The 16618-nt window shown below is 35.9% G+C and overlaps 3 protein-coding genes and 1 non-coding gene across 7 annotated transcripts; 3 read left to right on the forward strand and 1 right to left on the reverse strand.

The window, feature by feature from the left end:
• Positions 1–1259: 1259 nt before the first annotated feature.
• On the forward strand, positions 1260–3573 carry LOC120347733 (enolase-phosphatase E1-like). Of its 2 annotated transcripts, none has more exons than XM_039417798.2 (2): positions 1260–1489; positions 2514–3573. In XM_039417798.2, the coding sequence occupies exons 1-2, from the start codon at positions 1432–1434 to the stop codon at positions 3365–3367; spliced, it is 912 nt and encodes a 303-aa protein (XP_039273732.2). In that variant the 5' UTR covers positions 1260–1431; the 3' UTR covers positions 3368–3573. The 2 variants fall into 2 exon arrangements, with proteins under 2 accessions (XP_039273732.2, XP_039273734.2); XM_039417800.2 differs by lacking the exon at positions 1260–1489 and adding an exon at positions 1740–1829.
• On the reverse strand, positions 3540–6368 carry LOC120347734 (copper chaperone for superoxide dismutase-like). 3 transcript variants are annotated; one of them, XM_039417804.2, is made up of 8 exons: positions 6199–6368; positions 5817–5927; positions 5274–5376; positions 4936–5110; positions 4509–4569; positions 4370–4447; positions 4221–4303; positions 3540–4149 (listed from the first exon to the last, which is right to left on the reverse strand). In XM_039417804.2, the coding sequence occupies exons 1-8, from the start codon at positions 6220–6222 to the stop codon at positions 4008–4010; spliced, it is 777 nt and encodes a 258-aa protein (XP_039273738.2). In that variant the 5' UTR covers positions 6223–6368; the 3' UTR covers positions 3540–4007. The 3 variants fall into 3 exon arrangements, with proteins under 3 accessions (XP_039273738.2, XP_039273736.2, XP_039273740.2); XM_039417802.2 differs by having other exon boundaries at positions 4936–5116; positions 6199–6359; XM_039417806.2 differs by having other exon boundaries at positions 4010–4149; positions 4228–4303; positions 4936–5116; positions 6199–6364.
• Positions 6369–8514: 2146 nt separating this feature from the next.
• Trnal-aag (transfer RNA leucine (anticodon AAG)) lies at positions 8515–8596 on the forward strand. Its single transcript has one exon. It is a non-coding gene; the product is annotated as a tRNA-Leu (tRNA).
• Positions 8597–9627: 1031 nt separating this feature from the next.
• On the forward strand, positions 9628–15459 carry LOC120347305 (DNA-directed RNA polymerase III subunit RPC5-like). Its single transcript, XM_039417218.2, has 12 exons — positions 9628–10148; positions 10482–10610; positions 10917–11121; positions 11241–11360; positions 11576–11736; positions 12047–12131; positions 12228–12392; positions 13318–13438; positions 13812–13923; positions 14245–14373; positions 14558–14660; positions 14785–15459. Exons 1-12 carry the CDS (start codon positions 10113–10115, stop codon positions 15411–15413), a joined length of 1995 nt encoding a protein of 664 aa, XP_039273152.2. The 5' UTR covers positions 9628–10112; the 3' UTR covers positions 15414–15459.
• Positions 15460–16618: the final 1159 nt, after the last annotated feature.

Genomic DNA, 16618 nt, shown 5'->3' on the forward strand with positions numbered 1-16618 from the left:
ACGTAACTGCGGGTCGGTTACAGCTTCTTCCATCATCAAGTCCAAGCATCTGAAATAACTGGCTAATTACCCGACATACTGTCGCTGCTCTCATCACTGGGCTTATCATTTCCATCATCTAGCAATTGGGGGCCTGCGCAAAGTGGAAAAGAATGTAAGTAGCCGTTCGGGAACTCAGTCCCACAATACTTTCAGGTAATATGCATCTACATCTAACACTCCTTAATAGGATCACTTATTTCTGCCATGTCTTCAGTTTCAACTTATCTGCTAAAAATGATTTCTTATTTGTGCATTATGAAACTGACGCTACCGTCAAATAGGTTCAGTAGGAGAATTTTCACCTTAAATTTATAATACGCCCTCAGGCATAATAGATGTTCATTTGGTTCCCAGGATAGCTTAGTTCGTACCCTTCTCCATTGTCAAGACCGTTTTTAATGCCCAAATCTTTCAGTTACTTTATTTAACAACACTTTTGATGTTTATTACTTATATTCACTATTCATCTTCAAAAAGATACCTATCAATGCACTGTTTATGAATATACACCAAAATCTGCATGCGTATTAACATATTATGTAAATCACAAGTTCTTGTATAAGATTTTATATATATATATTCTTGTATATAGACACACCCTTTTGAATACAACCGTGCCAAATTGAATTGCATGAGCAGCAAATGCCTTTGTGTGAAGTCTGTTTTTGCCTGCTCCAGTTTGTGCAGTAGTAACGATTGTAGAAATACGGGTGCCACGCATGAGGAGAGATGATAATATTAATATTGAGTTATGGTTTTAACTTTCATGAAGTTTGATATCCTCCTAACCAATTAGAATACTGATATACTTTCGTGAATATGAGGAATATTGAACTGGCTGTTGTTTTAGTATTTTTAATTACACATGCCTTTGCTTTGTACTCATTTTGTGTTCTTTTTATCTTGGAATTATGTTTAATTTTGCCACGTAATTTCAACATTGCTATATAATTATTTTTGTTAGTTTTACGAAATAATACGCCATAATATTCTATTCTATGTATATCGGCTGTAGGGATAGGCATTGCTAATTGGAGCTAAGATCTGAAGCCCGACCCAAAATTCGGGCCGGAAATGTCAATCATTACGTTCGAATCGGATCTGGCTTCTCAATCGCTGACTTTTTTTTTAAATGAGGCGTTTTGACCACGAAAGATCATGGTCTGCAAAAAACAGAAGTTACCTCATCAACATGACACATACTGTACAAAACTCTTGCAATGACTATTCAATGAACGCCTAAATTAAATATGAAATTTCAGGCTTGGGTTGCAAATCCAGTTAATTAGACGGGCTCGGGTCGGGTTTAATACCCACGGGCCTGGGTCGGGGCGGAATTTTTGGGCCCGATCTTACTTCTATAGCTAATTACTTAGTCACCGCACAAAGATGGAAAGAAAAGAAATTATGACGTCAGATTCATTTACAGAACTAATTGTGACACCAGGTGATATAAATGCTAACCCCTCCCTCAAAAAAAACATTTGTTTTTTTGTTTTTTTTCAACTTCATTTTGCGAGTTATTCTTGCTTTCCAGGTATTTCTGCATCTTGTTTTTCTGTTTATTTTTTGTGTTGTTCTCTTTTTTGTCAGAATACCGAAATAAAATGATGATGAGCCACCAGACCATAAAATTGTCAGGGTATTCCCCACTTCAGCTACATTGATGGCAATAACAGTTTGGGGAATATTTGAGGGGGCGTCGGTCGGTAGGTATAGGCGTATAGCCATGTGGGGTGAAGTGTTGGGCATTGAGAACTAATGGAATATATGATAAAGAACATTAGGTACAATAAATCAATTAGAATTAACACACATAAGGTTTATAATAATGAATAGTGTTACTTGATGACTGAATGTAACCTACAGTCCTACACTTCAACTGTAACTGGCTGACCGATGTGGTAACGTATGTTGTGCTGATGAAGATAGGATATGATGTACATACCGGTAGTTATCCTGGTTACCCATATAATTGAAAGGAAAGCGTTTTCAAGTCCATTGGCATCTAAGCAGATTGTTGCCATGCCAAAAACTAAATGACTGGAATTTCTAATGTAATTAGAGGTTGAAAATTAATAAAGACAAATTTCTTAGCATAAATATAAATGCTGAAAGGAGCAATCATAACATCGATTTGGCAAAATATAACTGGTTTCAAAACACTGATGATGAAAATACAATGACAAGACGCATCATTTTTAACAGCCACGCTATTTAGACACATTAAGGACGAAATGCTTAGGTTCCTACTGCTCACAGGAACAGTTTAACCAGAGCTATGCAATTATAACATTTAGGACTGTAACACAATTTGAAATGGTTGTTACATTTTCTGCTAAATTTGTTAATTCAATTTTTATCCCTGCTAACATTAATAATCGATTTTGTAGCTTGAAACTGAAATACCACACAATAGTTTGCAGAAATCTCTAACAGTCAAACTTCCTTTTCTTTTGGTTCCATTACAGAATTTTATGCAATAATGAAGTTGAGCACAAAAGGAAAATCATTGCAAGAGTTTGTTGAAACTGATATTAAAGCAATTGTTGTGGACATTGAAGGAACCACTACACCAATAACATTTGTCACTGAAGTCCTGTTCCCATACATCAAAGAAAACATAAAGACATACTTGACCAAAAACTGGAATGAAAAAGAACTCTTAGATGATTATGAAGCTCTAAGAGCTTTGGCAGAGTCTGATAGACAATCGGAAATTGAAGATGTACCTTTAATACCATCACATGATGAAAAAGGTGCTCAAGAATCTGTGGTGAAAAACATTTTGTGGCAAATGTCTAAAGACAGAAAGTCGACAGCCTTGAAACAGTTGCAAGGCCACATGTGGCAGTCTGCTTACGCAGATGGACTTATCAAGGGTGATGTTTATGAGGATGTGCCGAGTACTTTGAAATCCCTAAAGACTGACGGAAAATCGCTTTTTGTTTATTCTTCTGGAAGTATAAAGGCACAAAAACTACTTTTTGGACATAGCAATAGGGGTGACCTTTGCCCACTATTTAGTGGATATTTTGACACAAATGTTGGCGCGAAGAAAGAAGCGTCGAGTTACATTAAGATATCAGATTCAATAGGCGAGAACCCAGAAAATATTATATTCTTGACAGATGTCCTTGCTGAAGCAGAGGCAGCAACAACAGCTGAAATGAATGCTTGTATTGTGCTACGTCCAGGAAACTACCCCATCTTAAAAGATGATCTGGAAAGATTTACAACAATAAAATCGTTCTCTGAACTTGTATTCACAGAGGAAGATATTCCAGAAAAGCGTCAGAAAGTTGACGAGTCCCTCAAGAAATAAAACTACGGTACTTAGTAATCAGTGATTGGTATTCCTAAACCTTGGGAAGCATGTGTCTTTGCATATTCTTGGTAATGTTTTGCTGATCCCAGTATTGGACAGCAAAATACTACTGATTGGCGCATATTCCCTTTTAAGCTAATAATTAGCATGCAGGCATATTTTACATAAATCCCAACTTAAATAACATTTTATTTAGGAAATAATTGGTTTGTGCATTATGTGGTGAAATTCATAAAGTTAAAAAAATATTGAAAAGATCTGTTTATCATTAAATCAACCATCCATTGAAGGAGTCCAAGAAATTATCAAGTTGCTAGTTTGGGCTTAGCAGTTATAATACAAAACATATATCTCTCTCTGGAAATCTCTGATAAAGGAAAGATTTAGCTAGCTTGTGAACCTTTTGTTGCAAAATTCTGCCCAGTGTCGAGTATTGAAATTCTAAGCATAGAGTAATTCCCTTGAAAAAGAAATTTGGAATGTCTTCGGATCCAGGACCCTATGTATGATGTAATAATAATCCAGTAAAATGAACTGATTCCATTTGAAGAATGATGATCTTGCAGTGGTAGTGATTAGACAAGACCCAGCAGGATGGAAATATTTCATTTGCCAGATGGAGCCTTACTTCTTCATCTCAAGGCTGCGAGAATTCAGTACGCACCTTACCAACATTAGGAACATGTCTTTCATCCCATATTGAGATACCATCACACGTGCAAAATCGTTTGGAATTCTGGAACAGCCCTGATGACCTTGCTATTATTGCACATGCTACGCTGTAAATATAATTAGGTCAAGCGGTAAGTACTGAGTTGAAGCCAGATAAAAAAAATACATTAATTCGTACCCTTTACCAGAATTTCCATCAATCGATACAAAATCATCCTGATTTTCATGGATAACAATTGATCTTCCAATAATATCATGTACCTAAAATGAAGGATATGTTCTCTTACAAATGTTTGCTGTGTGAATTGAAATAAAGTAGGAAGATACCTTGAGAAATTTATCCGTAAACCTGAACTTCGCTCGTCCACCATCGTTAGCTTTTATATTTCCCAGGTCACCGACATGCTGAAAGGCCAAACAACATTAAATGACACATTAGAAACTATGGAAAGTGATAAAAACTTACCCTCTCTTTAGCGAGACGATCTCCGTGACGCTTGTTATCAGGATTATAATGTTCACCACACCTGTTGAAAACACAGTAACATGTGGAATTATACTTAGTTTCATTCTTACTCAATTAGGTATTATGTTATTCGCTAACTAGTGATAAAACAACTTTAAAGCTCATTTTTAAGCAGTTGTTAACACAATAGGGTTTGACATAGCCATTACTTGTGCCATTACAAAGCCTTACAAATTTTCGATTTGTTCATAACAATGTGCGCAGCCTTACAAATTTTCGATTTGTTCATAACAATGTGCGCAGTGGAAAAAGGGTTGGTCAGGGCCATAACCTGATATTTATACCCTGTGACGTTGACAACATGGATATAAAATTTACTTATCAAATTCAAATAGTATGCATCATTCCTAATGATATAACATATTACCCCTCGCATCCGTTAGACAAGTCTCCATAAGTGTGAACATTAAGTCCATGGTAACCTGGAGAGAGACCATCAACAATTCCATCAATTAAACAAAGGTTATTTGTCAGTTGTGCGAGCCTTACAATTCCTTTGACAGAATTTCCACGAATTTCTGCCACCGCAGCTCCCAAGGGTTCTAAATCTAAGTAGGTTAAATCATTCAATTATAACAATAGATAAAAAGTTGAAGCATGTGTTACATGAGTAAATCAATGATCCTGAATCTATCGACTGCTTTTTCCCAATAGTTGTAAACAGCATCCAATGATCTTGTGTAATAGAAAATATACATGTATAACCTTTTCCCATAGAAGATCCTATTCCTACCAATTCAGCTTGCATTCCTGTGCTCTCAATCAATTTTTGTACATCTTCGAAAGGCAGTGCTGTGTCAACAACTACCTAGTGAATAAATATAGTCACAAAAATGTGTCTTTTTATCAGCACTACTGTTTGTGAAAGGAGATTGTTGTTTGAATAAAATAGTTTAAAATTCATTTTGTAATTATTGTAGGCTACTATCAATTTTTAAACATGGACAATGCTCATGAAATAGGGAATGTTGAAACATAAACTTGAATTATTACAACTTGAAAACTGAATCCAAGATAACTTTCAGTCCAAATTCAATAGTGACTGTAACACTGTCTTAGTTTTAATAGAATATTTGAAATGCGGAAGCCCATAGAAATTTCGTGAAGAATATGACTAGGGAAATTACAGTAATGAAGCTGAAGACTGCAACATGCCCCATATCTGGTTATTTACACAGTAAGTCTTTATAAGGTTGTGTTGATTCAAACTTATAGTTATTTATATTCTCCTTGCTATAATTAGCCAACCTGCTGGATGTTGAGGTTTATCTTGGATCCGATTATTTTGGAGTTTCCAGAAAGCACTTTCTCTACCTTTTCCACGCAAGTGTTACAAGTCATTGAGACAACAAACTCGAGCTGAAATAAGAGCAGAATATGATTTTTAACCTAAAGGCAGAAGAGAGAGAAATGATGATGAGGAAGCGATACAGTAACCACTCTATGACAACAAGGATTTCAGGAATCTTCTGCAATTAATTTTTCCTTACATAATTCTAACCTGCGCAGAGTTATTAGTCTTTTAATGCACAAATAGCCCATCTGAATGAAATAAAATTTTGTTCTGTATTCATCTCCCTGAAATGAGGAATTTCAATAACATAATAGGTAATACCGTAATGAAATTTACCTTTGCGACAGAATCATGCTCCATTGTACCCCAGTGTTATTGATGATATTATTGTACCGCGATGAAGTGTTCTCGCCTCCTTTCTCACTAGAATGTGAACCAGAAATCGGTTCTGGTATTGCGCAACCAAAGGTCGTTGAGGCGTGTCGATACCTCATTTATTTATTTAACCATATTTACGATTTAACCGTAAATAATTACAACTGATGATTTAACATAAGTGCCTAAATATACGACCGAAAAGTAGTTAGATAAAATAAAACTTCGGGGCTTTTGAAATGAATGTATATCCGAGCATCGATTTTCTTGTTTATTTACACAACAATAACAAATCATCAATAAGTTCACAATGACGTGGGAATTTATCCCACTGTTCAGACACTTCTTCCGCTCAGATACCGGTCTTGTTTATTGTTTTGAACTAAAATGATAGTTTTAAACATGTGAACCAGTTTGAGAGCGCAAACTCTCTAAAACGCTCTCAAAATCATATTTAAAAATTTTGCGATGATAAAAGTATTTTCAAGGGCCGGGGAAACGTCCATTTGCCCGCATGTATATGGTTGTTTCCCCGACGCTTGATCCCAGAATAATCTTTCCTATACTCAACGATTAACATAACTTTACTATAGCAAAATTTTGGATGCCTATTTTGCAAACGTTTTGACACTTTTTGTTCTCATCGTTTTGACACGAAGAGTTGACACTTACAAACTGATTTACATACTCATTATTTTCACTAAAATATACAACAACGTGTCGCTTATACGTACTAGCTAGTTTAGGTAATATTTATTCTGAGGGAGGCGATACGACTGCTTATCTTAATCACATGTTTTTCACTATTTTGTGTATTTTTCTGTTGGTAGGTGGGCACGTAGTCTACTTGTACGTTTTTAACTTTATTCTATCTCTGCATTATTTTTAAATATGTGCTACAACAATATTCATTACATTAATTATCACTACAACATATATTCCCATTACCATCGTACATTTGTCTATTATGTTTTTTGTGTTGTTTATGTCAGTACCGAAATAAAATGATTGATTAAAAATTTCAATTGTTATGCATCGTTGACTTTTTTCTGGTTGGTCACCGTTACAGAAACAAGAAAGCTATGCTCAAATATATGGACACATCAGTTTTATTTCGGTCACTCTGAAAGAAAACAACAAACGGACAAACAAAATGCAGAGGATCTGGAGAACGGGCATAACTTAATAAAAAAGGTAAAACCGTACAAGTACGTGCCCGTCCACCAAAAACAGTCAAAAGATTTTAATAAAACAAAAACACGATGTAAAATCGGGCAATACCTTCTAATTCAATTTTAAAATGTGAGACGTGTACATGTATAACAACAATCTGCGCTCTGTTCCATCATCCACAACTAGATTCATAAAAGGATCGAAAGCTCGCAAAACACCTCTAACAGATCGTCCACAATTTAACCTCAAATCCAATCTTTTATCAATAAACTTCTTTAATTCCGGTGGTTGGGCTTTGATCATGTTGATATTACGCGATACAAATCCAACTGTAGATAACGAAACACACAGTGCGTAGCATTCTCTAGTCCAGGGTGGTTTAAACCCAGGCCCGCGGGCCACATATTAGCCGCGGCTTCATTATCTGTGGCCCGCGTCGCATTCGAAGAGTAATGAAAAAATCGCACTCCGTGTTGTTTCGTAATAAAATTAATCAGAAAATTTTTTTGATATGTTGTTACATAGTATATATTTACGGTTACATCACTAATGTCACTGAATTGACTAGTGTTATGGCCAGCTGAGGCAACTAGCGAAGTTGAATAATGTGCTTGGCAGTCTAAATTATTGTCTAGCTTTCCATCTTTTTGGTCGGGAATATATGCTAACAATATATGCATCATAGAAAACTAAAAATCGAACGCAGATTCTATTAGCCTGGGATGGCTATATGTCTAATAACTAAGTGTTTGCACAATAAAAGGGTTTGTTTTGCATTGCACTGTTTACCTATTTTTTATGCACTATTGTGGCCCGCAAACAATGCAAAAATAATTTTGTGGCCCGCGGAGCCGGCAACCTTGGACCACCCTGCTCTAGTGTTTTCAAGTATCCACGGCCGCACCCGACGACGGTCGGAACATCGTTGTATCTATTCAGTTAACCATGGTTGTATGTTAGCTTGCTCTCGAAACACGATTTGACCTCAAAGTTCAGGAAACAACAAAAGCGAAATTTTGATACGCCAGACTAATTCCCCCCCTCCCTCCAAGAGGCGATAGGCGGAATGACGAACTGTCTTCTCAACGTTGGGGAGAGCGGTTTGGTAGCGTGGCCGAGCGGTCTAAGGCGCTGGTTTAAGGCACCAGTCATTTCGATGGCGTGGGTTCGAATCCCACCGCTGCCAGTATTTTCGCAACACATTCTCGATAATCAACCCTTTGTCGGCGATCTGATATGACTGTTTTCGCTTTTTTCTTGTCAACACACTGACACACATGTTCAGATGTTACCGTGCTGTCCGACTGTTGGCGGTGTTTCCACGTGATCTTGTGAATTCAGGGCTGCCACTCTATGTTTTATATCAAGATCTAGATGTAAAATTTGGCGTCTAGATGTTTTTTTTCGACGTTCCGAATATTATCCAGTGAGAAATAAATAAAACGATGTGTATAGACTAATACGGTACCGTACTGTAATACAGTACCGGTACTGCAGTAATATGTGAATGAATATTATTTCATTAATTACAGACTTAGAAGTAAGTTAAATATATTGATGTAGACTATCATTAAATTGTATTCGTCTACCGGTACGGGTACGGTACCATATGTAATTAAATTATTCGAATAACGAATTAAACATGTTTAGAACATGTGACGTTTCAGTTACATAATTTAATAGAAAGGTGGACGTTGGTCCGATGAATCAATGTTTAGTATTGTATATTTGTATTGTTGCCAGGTGGTGAGAATAATTCGGTAGTTCAAGTTGCTCACTTCAGAATTTTAAAATGATAGCCTAAAGTTATTTAAATGCTATTGAATTTGCCTTTCTTTACTTTAAAGTGCTATGAACCATACAAAAATAAACTGAGAAAGAGCATAAAGCTGTAAAGACAGATTTACTGAATGTTGCATTTCTTATAAGTTGCTGATTTGGTTGTCAAAAAAATATGTACAGCAAAAACTCATAAAAACCCCTCTGAAGTGACAATATCAACAGATGTTAGCTTCTCCCACATCTAATCCTATGTAATATATTAAACTTTGGGTGCTCCCGAAGTATGCGAACCAAGATGGCGGACATCAGAACGTAACAGGTTAGGGTTAGGCGATAATTTTTTTCCAATTTTCCTTATTTTAGTCCTATTAAATTATCAGTTCGAAGACTAGCCAAGAGCCTCCCGTAGTATTTATACCTAAAATTATGGCCTAACCCTAACCTAGTACACATATTACATTCCGATGTCCGCCATCTTGGTTCGCATACTTCGGGAGCCCCAAACTTTGTATGCTCTTGTTTCGTCGATTTTCATCAAATTTAATGACTTCATCTAGATGTATTTTCTAGATGTTTTATTTTTCAATCTAGATGTTTTTCGAGGTCAATCTAAATGTTTTTAGTCAGACAAAAGTAGCAGCCCTACACATGATGCAGACCTCATTTTGTATCTGTGCCCAGTACGGGTAGTCCATGCTCAAGGCCGCTCAAAAGCACGGCGACGTTACCGTACGTTTGGATTTTCAGATTTTAAATATTGCTTTCAATATCTTATTTCATGCATTTTTTGTCACATACTGACAGACCTTCCAAAACTCTGTAACTGCTGAATTGTGTAACAATATACTGATATAAGGGCAAACAATCTTAATCTTGGTTTTGTGGTTAGAGTTTAAGATTAATCGTCAGATGACAGGATAATGGAAACCACCACAGAAGATGAAGTTGTGAAAGAGGTAGGTCTTACTCTTGGTGATATAATTAAAATTTCATGCAGGAAGCGCTTAATGCAGTTAATGGATGGATATTTCATTCATTCTGTCACCAATATATTTGGCTCAAGTTAGTCAACTGTCGAAATATCTATCATTCTAATTTTCTATGCATAGGCTTGATGAAATTTTGCAAAATTATGCACTATGTTACTCGACATATTATTGTAATTCAAATCTAAGTTCTTGTTGATTTTTCTGTACTTTCATTTCTTTTGGAAATGAACTATATTGGACCATAGGATCAATCTGTATATACAATGGACCCTAATAATGAATCTAAATTTATTGTTTCAGTTTGATGTCTATTTGTCCAAAAGCTTGTCTGGACGCCTTTACTTGCTGCAATATCCAGTGCAAAGTGTAAAACGAAAATATGGGTCTCAGGATCGAGATACGGCCAAAATCAAACCACAAAATAATAAAGTAAATTCACTGTTTAATTTTCCTTATCGTTGGCAGGTCTTTTATCAAAAATTTATGCTAACTTTGGTTAATAACCAGTCAGGTTATTCTGTTAAAATTATTAACTGGGTGTAATTTCATGTTAAGCTTGCTGATGTGCAAAGTCAAACTTGTTAATGGAGAAATGTTGATAGATATCTTTGTATGCCTTAGTTAGCTGCAATAGAACATCTAAAAAAAATTTCAAAACTGTCACATAAGGAGACACGTTCCTTTTTACTAATTGTTGTGAGCACCATATCTCACTTTGTTTTTTCCATTATCCAGATTGAAATGGATGTATCACTTGACATCAGCAGTCCAAACTATGACCAAAGCAAAGGAGAGCAGATTGCATTGAATGTTGATGGAAATGTCGGAACAATACAAGCATCAACCACATTCGATACAAATGTTATGGACAGACAGACGTTACAATCAAGCTGCGTGCCAGCGAGAGGAAAACGATATGTATCTGCTATTGTTCAACATGGTAAACCTAGTCTTTCTTGGTGAAAGTTACAGCCATGTTCTACTATCTTACTTTAAATATCTATTAAGAAATCAAATAAAAGATTAAGAAACCACTAAAATTACTTGACATTTTTATAGATGAGGTACATCTGACTCCAATATCTCATGTCATGCAACTTAAGCCAAGTTTTAAATATATGGATAGAGCGGAACATAGAGCATCACAAGCTGCAAAGGCCAAAGCTGCAGCCGAAGCAGGTAATAATGACTTTCATGTCTACATTTCCCACGGATATGCAGCAGTTAATGAACAAGGTCTAGGTCTTCTATCCTAAATAAATAAACATTGCTAGCCTGCTAAAATTATTTTAGTTATGTATGTATTAAACTTCATGTAAGTTTTTATATATTTTTTTTATTTCTTATGATGTTATTTTATTAAATGATAAGGATATATCTAATTTTCTTGGAAGATTCGTCCCAAGATGAGGCAGAAGAAGCTAAGGCTGTAACCGTTCGAGTGAAAGGAGCTGAATCAGAAGCAGTTCGATTGGCTCGAGAACGATCTTATGCTGCTTATGAAAAAAGAATTGCAGATGAAAAATGGATAGAAGTTAAAGTACACCATAAATTGGTGAGACAGTTACAAATATTGAGCACATGTGTTTTGAACATTATGTGGTATGGATGGTTTCCAATGAAATCAATTTTCTATTTATTAATTAAACTTTCCTGTTATTTGCATAATGGAGAGATTACAATTTTGAGTTATTGTGTATTTGCCCAAAGTTCAATACAACTCAAAAATATAGCTTCAAAACATTTCATGTGTTTCTTTAACCAAATTGCAATTTATCACAATATTGAGAGGGCTTAAATTTTTTTTTGACATAACAGGAAAATTCTCTTATCATAATGTGAAATCTTATTGCATATTTTTAAAGGACAGTTATGCAGAAAGAGAAAGACAGAGACTTATTTGCCAAAACACTAGACAACCTGACGATAAATTAAGCCCAGCTCTTACAGGTATAATTTATAATTTTGTTTTGAATGATTTGAAATTCTAAATTTTGCTGAGATTTGAATACAGCCTGACTCGGTATCGTATGTTTCTTTTTACAGCTTTCTCTGAAATGGTACAAACACCACATGAATACCTCACCAAACTAATTCCAGTATATGATGAACATTCAGTTGATAACAGTGCAATACCTGACAATGTTCTATCTTTATCTCTGTTGAAAAATGAAACATTAGGGGATCAACTGAAACTTCTAATGAAGAATGGTATGATTAGTATATGATGTATGGTTTAGTTTATCTTTTAATATTCATTATTTGGGGTTAGATATGTGAGGAAATTTTATGAAAAAAGAGCTTTTCGTTCAGATTATATTTTCAATTCAAAATTGTTATATTTTCATGTTGAAATTTCAACCCATTCATTATTCTTTCGAATGGGATTTTACAGATTCCCAATTTTTTCATGTTAAAATGCCAATCTCTATTATACCCATAGTGGTTGCAACAAGGGGTAATACCTTGATCATTTCACCAGATATATCGACGCATGAAATCCAAATTGGGCTAGGTCCATTTTTCTAGTTTTGAGAAAAACGCAAAAAACATTTTTTTTTTTGTTTCTTTTTTTTATTTCTCTAATACCTTACATCGAGGATGTCTAATTTTTATGGTCCACCAAAGTTACAATGAAGGCCATATTTAGATGGTATAAACAAATTTGTGCTCCGCCCCAATTTTTTTTTGGGGGGGGGGGGTTTGGACTTAACCCTTTTTGGCTCTCAATTTTCTGGACCAGAAACAATTTTATTGGACTTAGGGCCCCTTTATTATGTTATTATAGAGGCTGGTATGGACTTAGCGCTTTGTATTATATTTTTTGAGAGGAGCTATGTCCAAAAAACGGACTTAGCCCCCACTTACAATGCAGTTATCCAGAGCTAAGTCCACTATAGTAGACACAGCTCTGTTTAGTTCTCAAATGCCCTAAAAAAGCAGGGTTATGTCCATAGCTGTCTTGAGATCTAGAGCACCTAGAGATAAGGCAAATAGACCAAAATGTAGAGCTAAGTCCAGGAAAATCAGCAATTGAAAAATGTCATTTTTTGGAAAAGTGGACTTAGCACTGTTTGGTTTTGAGGTGTCGATATATGCTCATACTATATTGCCAACATGCTGATTTACTTTTCAGCCAAGATTCTTCACTTTTATCACCTGATATCTCTTCTACCTGAACCACCAGATGTCAGTATCATTGTCAGATCATTGCAATCATATGCTGTTCTGGTGAAGGGTTGCTGGGTTGTGAAGAGGTGAAATACAATTAACTGTGTATATTAAAAGCATTGACATAAACTTGACTAAGAGGTGCAAGCACTCGTCCTGACTCGTGTTTGTAACTCATAGATATTTGGGTAGGGGTGTAAGTATTTGCAATAGAAGATGAATTTTGCCATGCTAAAAGATATATTGCATATATATTGGAGCGGTTGGTACATAGAGATAAGCATTGAAAATATGCTTCACATCGAGTAGCTGACCACTCTGCATGTCTTTGATAAGGTATCGCAAGACTTTCCACTGTCATGTAACCTCTAGTCAATTGTCATCCTCTCTACCGTCCGTCTGGAATGAATGATCAACTGGTTAGCTATACTTTTTTTATTGCCGTTTTTTTTTTCACAGTGAGGTATTGTTTCCAGCTAACACTCTAAGCCCAATCTCAGGAACTCCATCAGAAAGTTTGTGCAAAAGTCGAGATTATATTTTGTACATGTTCACAAGGAAGGAGTTTTTAGTGAGTAGAACTCATGCTTGAATTATCTTTATTTTATGTGAATATGAAGCTCAGTGATTGTATCAATAATTCTATTGATCTACTGTTTTTTTTATCGGCATCTTATTGCTTTACTGCTTCGACAGATCCTGCTATTTGATTACATCCTTGACGCGATATTGGGCTTGTTCTGAACTATGGATTGACTAAAATTCGAATCTGTAACTGGCAGTGCTAGCATAGTTAGGCTGATGCACCCATCACTGCGACGCCATTTGTGGCACGCCATTCTTGCTTGTAGCATTGTCATGACTTGCATACATAAAGTTATCTTGTGTACAGGTCAGAAAAGAAATCACCAACACTGTGAAACTGCCTGGAGATGATGTGAAGGCAATTTTAGAAGACATTGCAGTAATGAGAATGGGTCATGGATGGCAACTAAGATTAAGACCTGATAATGACTTCATGGTATGATTATAGTTATATATTCATCTTCTTCCTGACTTTTACTTTTTTTATTTGTCAATATGTATTACCGGTACAAATTTTTCTTCTAGAGATTCACTAATTCTGGCGTGATTTTGATTATACGAACGGAACATTATGTGATTGAAGATAAATTATTTGCTCACTTGTGAGTTTTATGTTTCAGAATCGATTTCCTGATGTATGTGAGCGTCAGACAATGTTATGGAATGCACAAGGCGCCAAACTAGCAAAACAGTTAAATTTAACGGAACTTGTTGGAGATCTGAGTAAGTTTCCTGAACAATTTGGCAAATTTCTCTAGTTCTGCATGAGAGTGAAGCATTACTTTTGACTGCGATGTTAAAAACCCATTTTTCACAAAAATATGAATGGCATTCTTATATTTCTCAGATTCAGTCCACATCAAACAAGAAATTTCTTCACCTCCAAGAAGGAAAAAGAATGCTTCTTCATCAGAAGATGGTGTATCAAACAAAAAGAAAACTGTTTCTAAGCGTCAACGCAAATCATCTGGTCATAAAACAAGTCCTGCAAGATCCCATCAAGCTCCTAATGAGTCACCTAAAGTAAAATCTGTACCAATGTCTCCTAATTCTAAGAGGACATCTATCCAAGAAATGCCCAAATCGGTTGCATCTGTGAAAAAACTAGATCCTTCCCAGAATTCAAGCAATCTTACTTGTGTAAATACTATTTGCGAACAACCTTTCCATGGGTTGGATGGAGCAGCTGCCCTTGTAAATTCAGCTGTACCTATTGCTATGGGAGATATTGGAAAATTAAGCCCAAAAATCAACATAGCTGGGGTTAATTCTACAGTACAATCTGTCGCCACAGAGATGATTAAGAGAGGTTCTCCGCAGCAGAAAGTTCAATACTTCATACCTCAAATGAATATTTCATCGCCAACATATGACGCTGCTTTGGAATGCACCAATGGCCAATCTGCAGCAATGGAAGTTAATGAAGAACAATCCATTAACAATATTTCTAATATTAATATCGATCATGTGTCTTAGCGTTATTGCTCTGTTGGATCATTTATATTAAATTAGGAGCACAATATCCTGAATGTTTTTATTAGATAGTCCTTGAACAGCCAAGGTGATTTTTGGGGTTAATAATTCCACTATGCCAGGGGTGGGAAAAATTTTTGGTATAAGAGCCGCATGCAGCAAGTCAGAAATGTGTGAGAGCCGCACCATTTTTCAAAATTATTAGTATTAGAGCTCATCAAATTAATTTGCATTGTAACTATTTTGGGAGACGCGAAACTGGCGTTTGTTCTATTCAGTGGCGCAGCCAGGTGCAATTGCCTTCTGCTAAAATCGCCATTCGTTTCATCAACGCGGCATGTTATTTATGCCGTGAACGCCCTTTACATTGGCGTTTAGTCTCTTTAAATCACAAATTTGTGCCGCGGGAACAATGATAATTATTTTATTTTTGTACCCGCACGGAAATGTGAAAACTGGAAAAGCGTGCAATTGCCTTCTGCTAAAATCGCCCATGTTTTCATCAGCGTGTTATTTACGTCGGTTTTTATTCTTTCTAAATCATAAATTTGTGCCATGATAAACATGATAATTATTTTATTTTTGTACTTTGCACGGAATTGTGAATTCGTGAGTTATTGGACACGTAGTGGACATAACGATCGTTTCAATATTATGTTGTTGTTGTTCTTTGACACGATTTTAAAAAGTCGCTTTTCTCTTCGAATACTGGACCAATTGCTTTGAAATTTTCAGTGGTTAAAGATTAATTTTTTCGCTAGAAGGCTATTACTTTTGTTTATTCTCAAATTTTATATGAATCCTATGAGATATGATATTTCATACAAAATTTCGCGGTATTTATTTTTACTCATGGGAACACTGTTTTACACTTATTTCAAGCGGTTTCGCGATCGATTGTCTTGCTCAGTACTACAGCTACTGTAGGTCGGTACTGGTAAGTTGCCATACCGGTACCGTAACGCAGTGAAATTGACTTATTCCTTCCGCGGTATTACTAATGCTGCAATGCAAGTTTTATAGCCTATCGTATGCGGAACGGAATATCAGACCTACAGGTCCGGTACTGGTAGCTCAGTACGTAAGTACGATACTGGTACTGGTGCCGGTACCGGTGTCTTACCACAATGAAATTACCGTAACTTATTCTTTCACGGTCCTACCAGTGCAGTAATGCAAGCGTTGTAGCACTTGTAGCCTACTATATT

Source organism: Styela clava, chromosome 11 (assembly GCF_964204865.1).
Source record: "Styela clava chromosome 11, kaStyClav1.hap1.2, whole genome shotgun sequence".
Classification (NCBI taxonomy): domain Eukaryota; kingdom Metazoa; phylum Chordata; class Ascidiacea; order Stolidobranchia; family Styelidae; genus Styela; species Styela clava.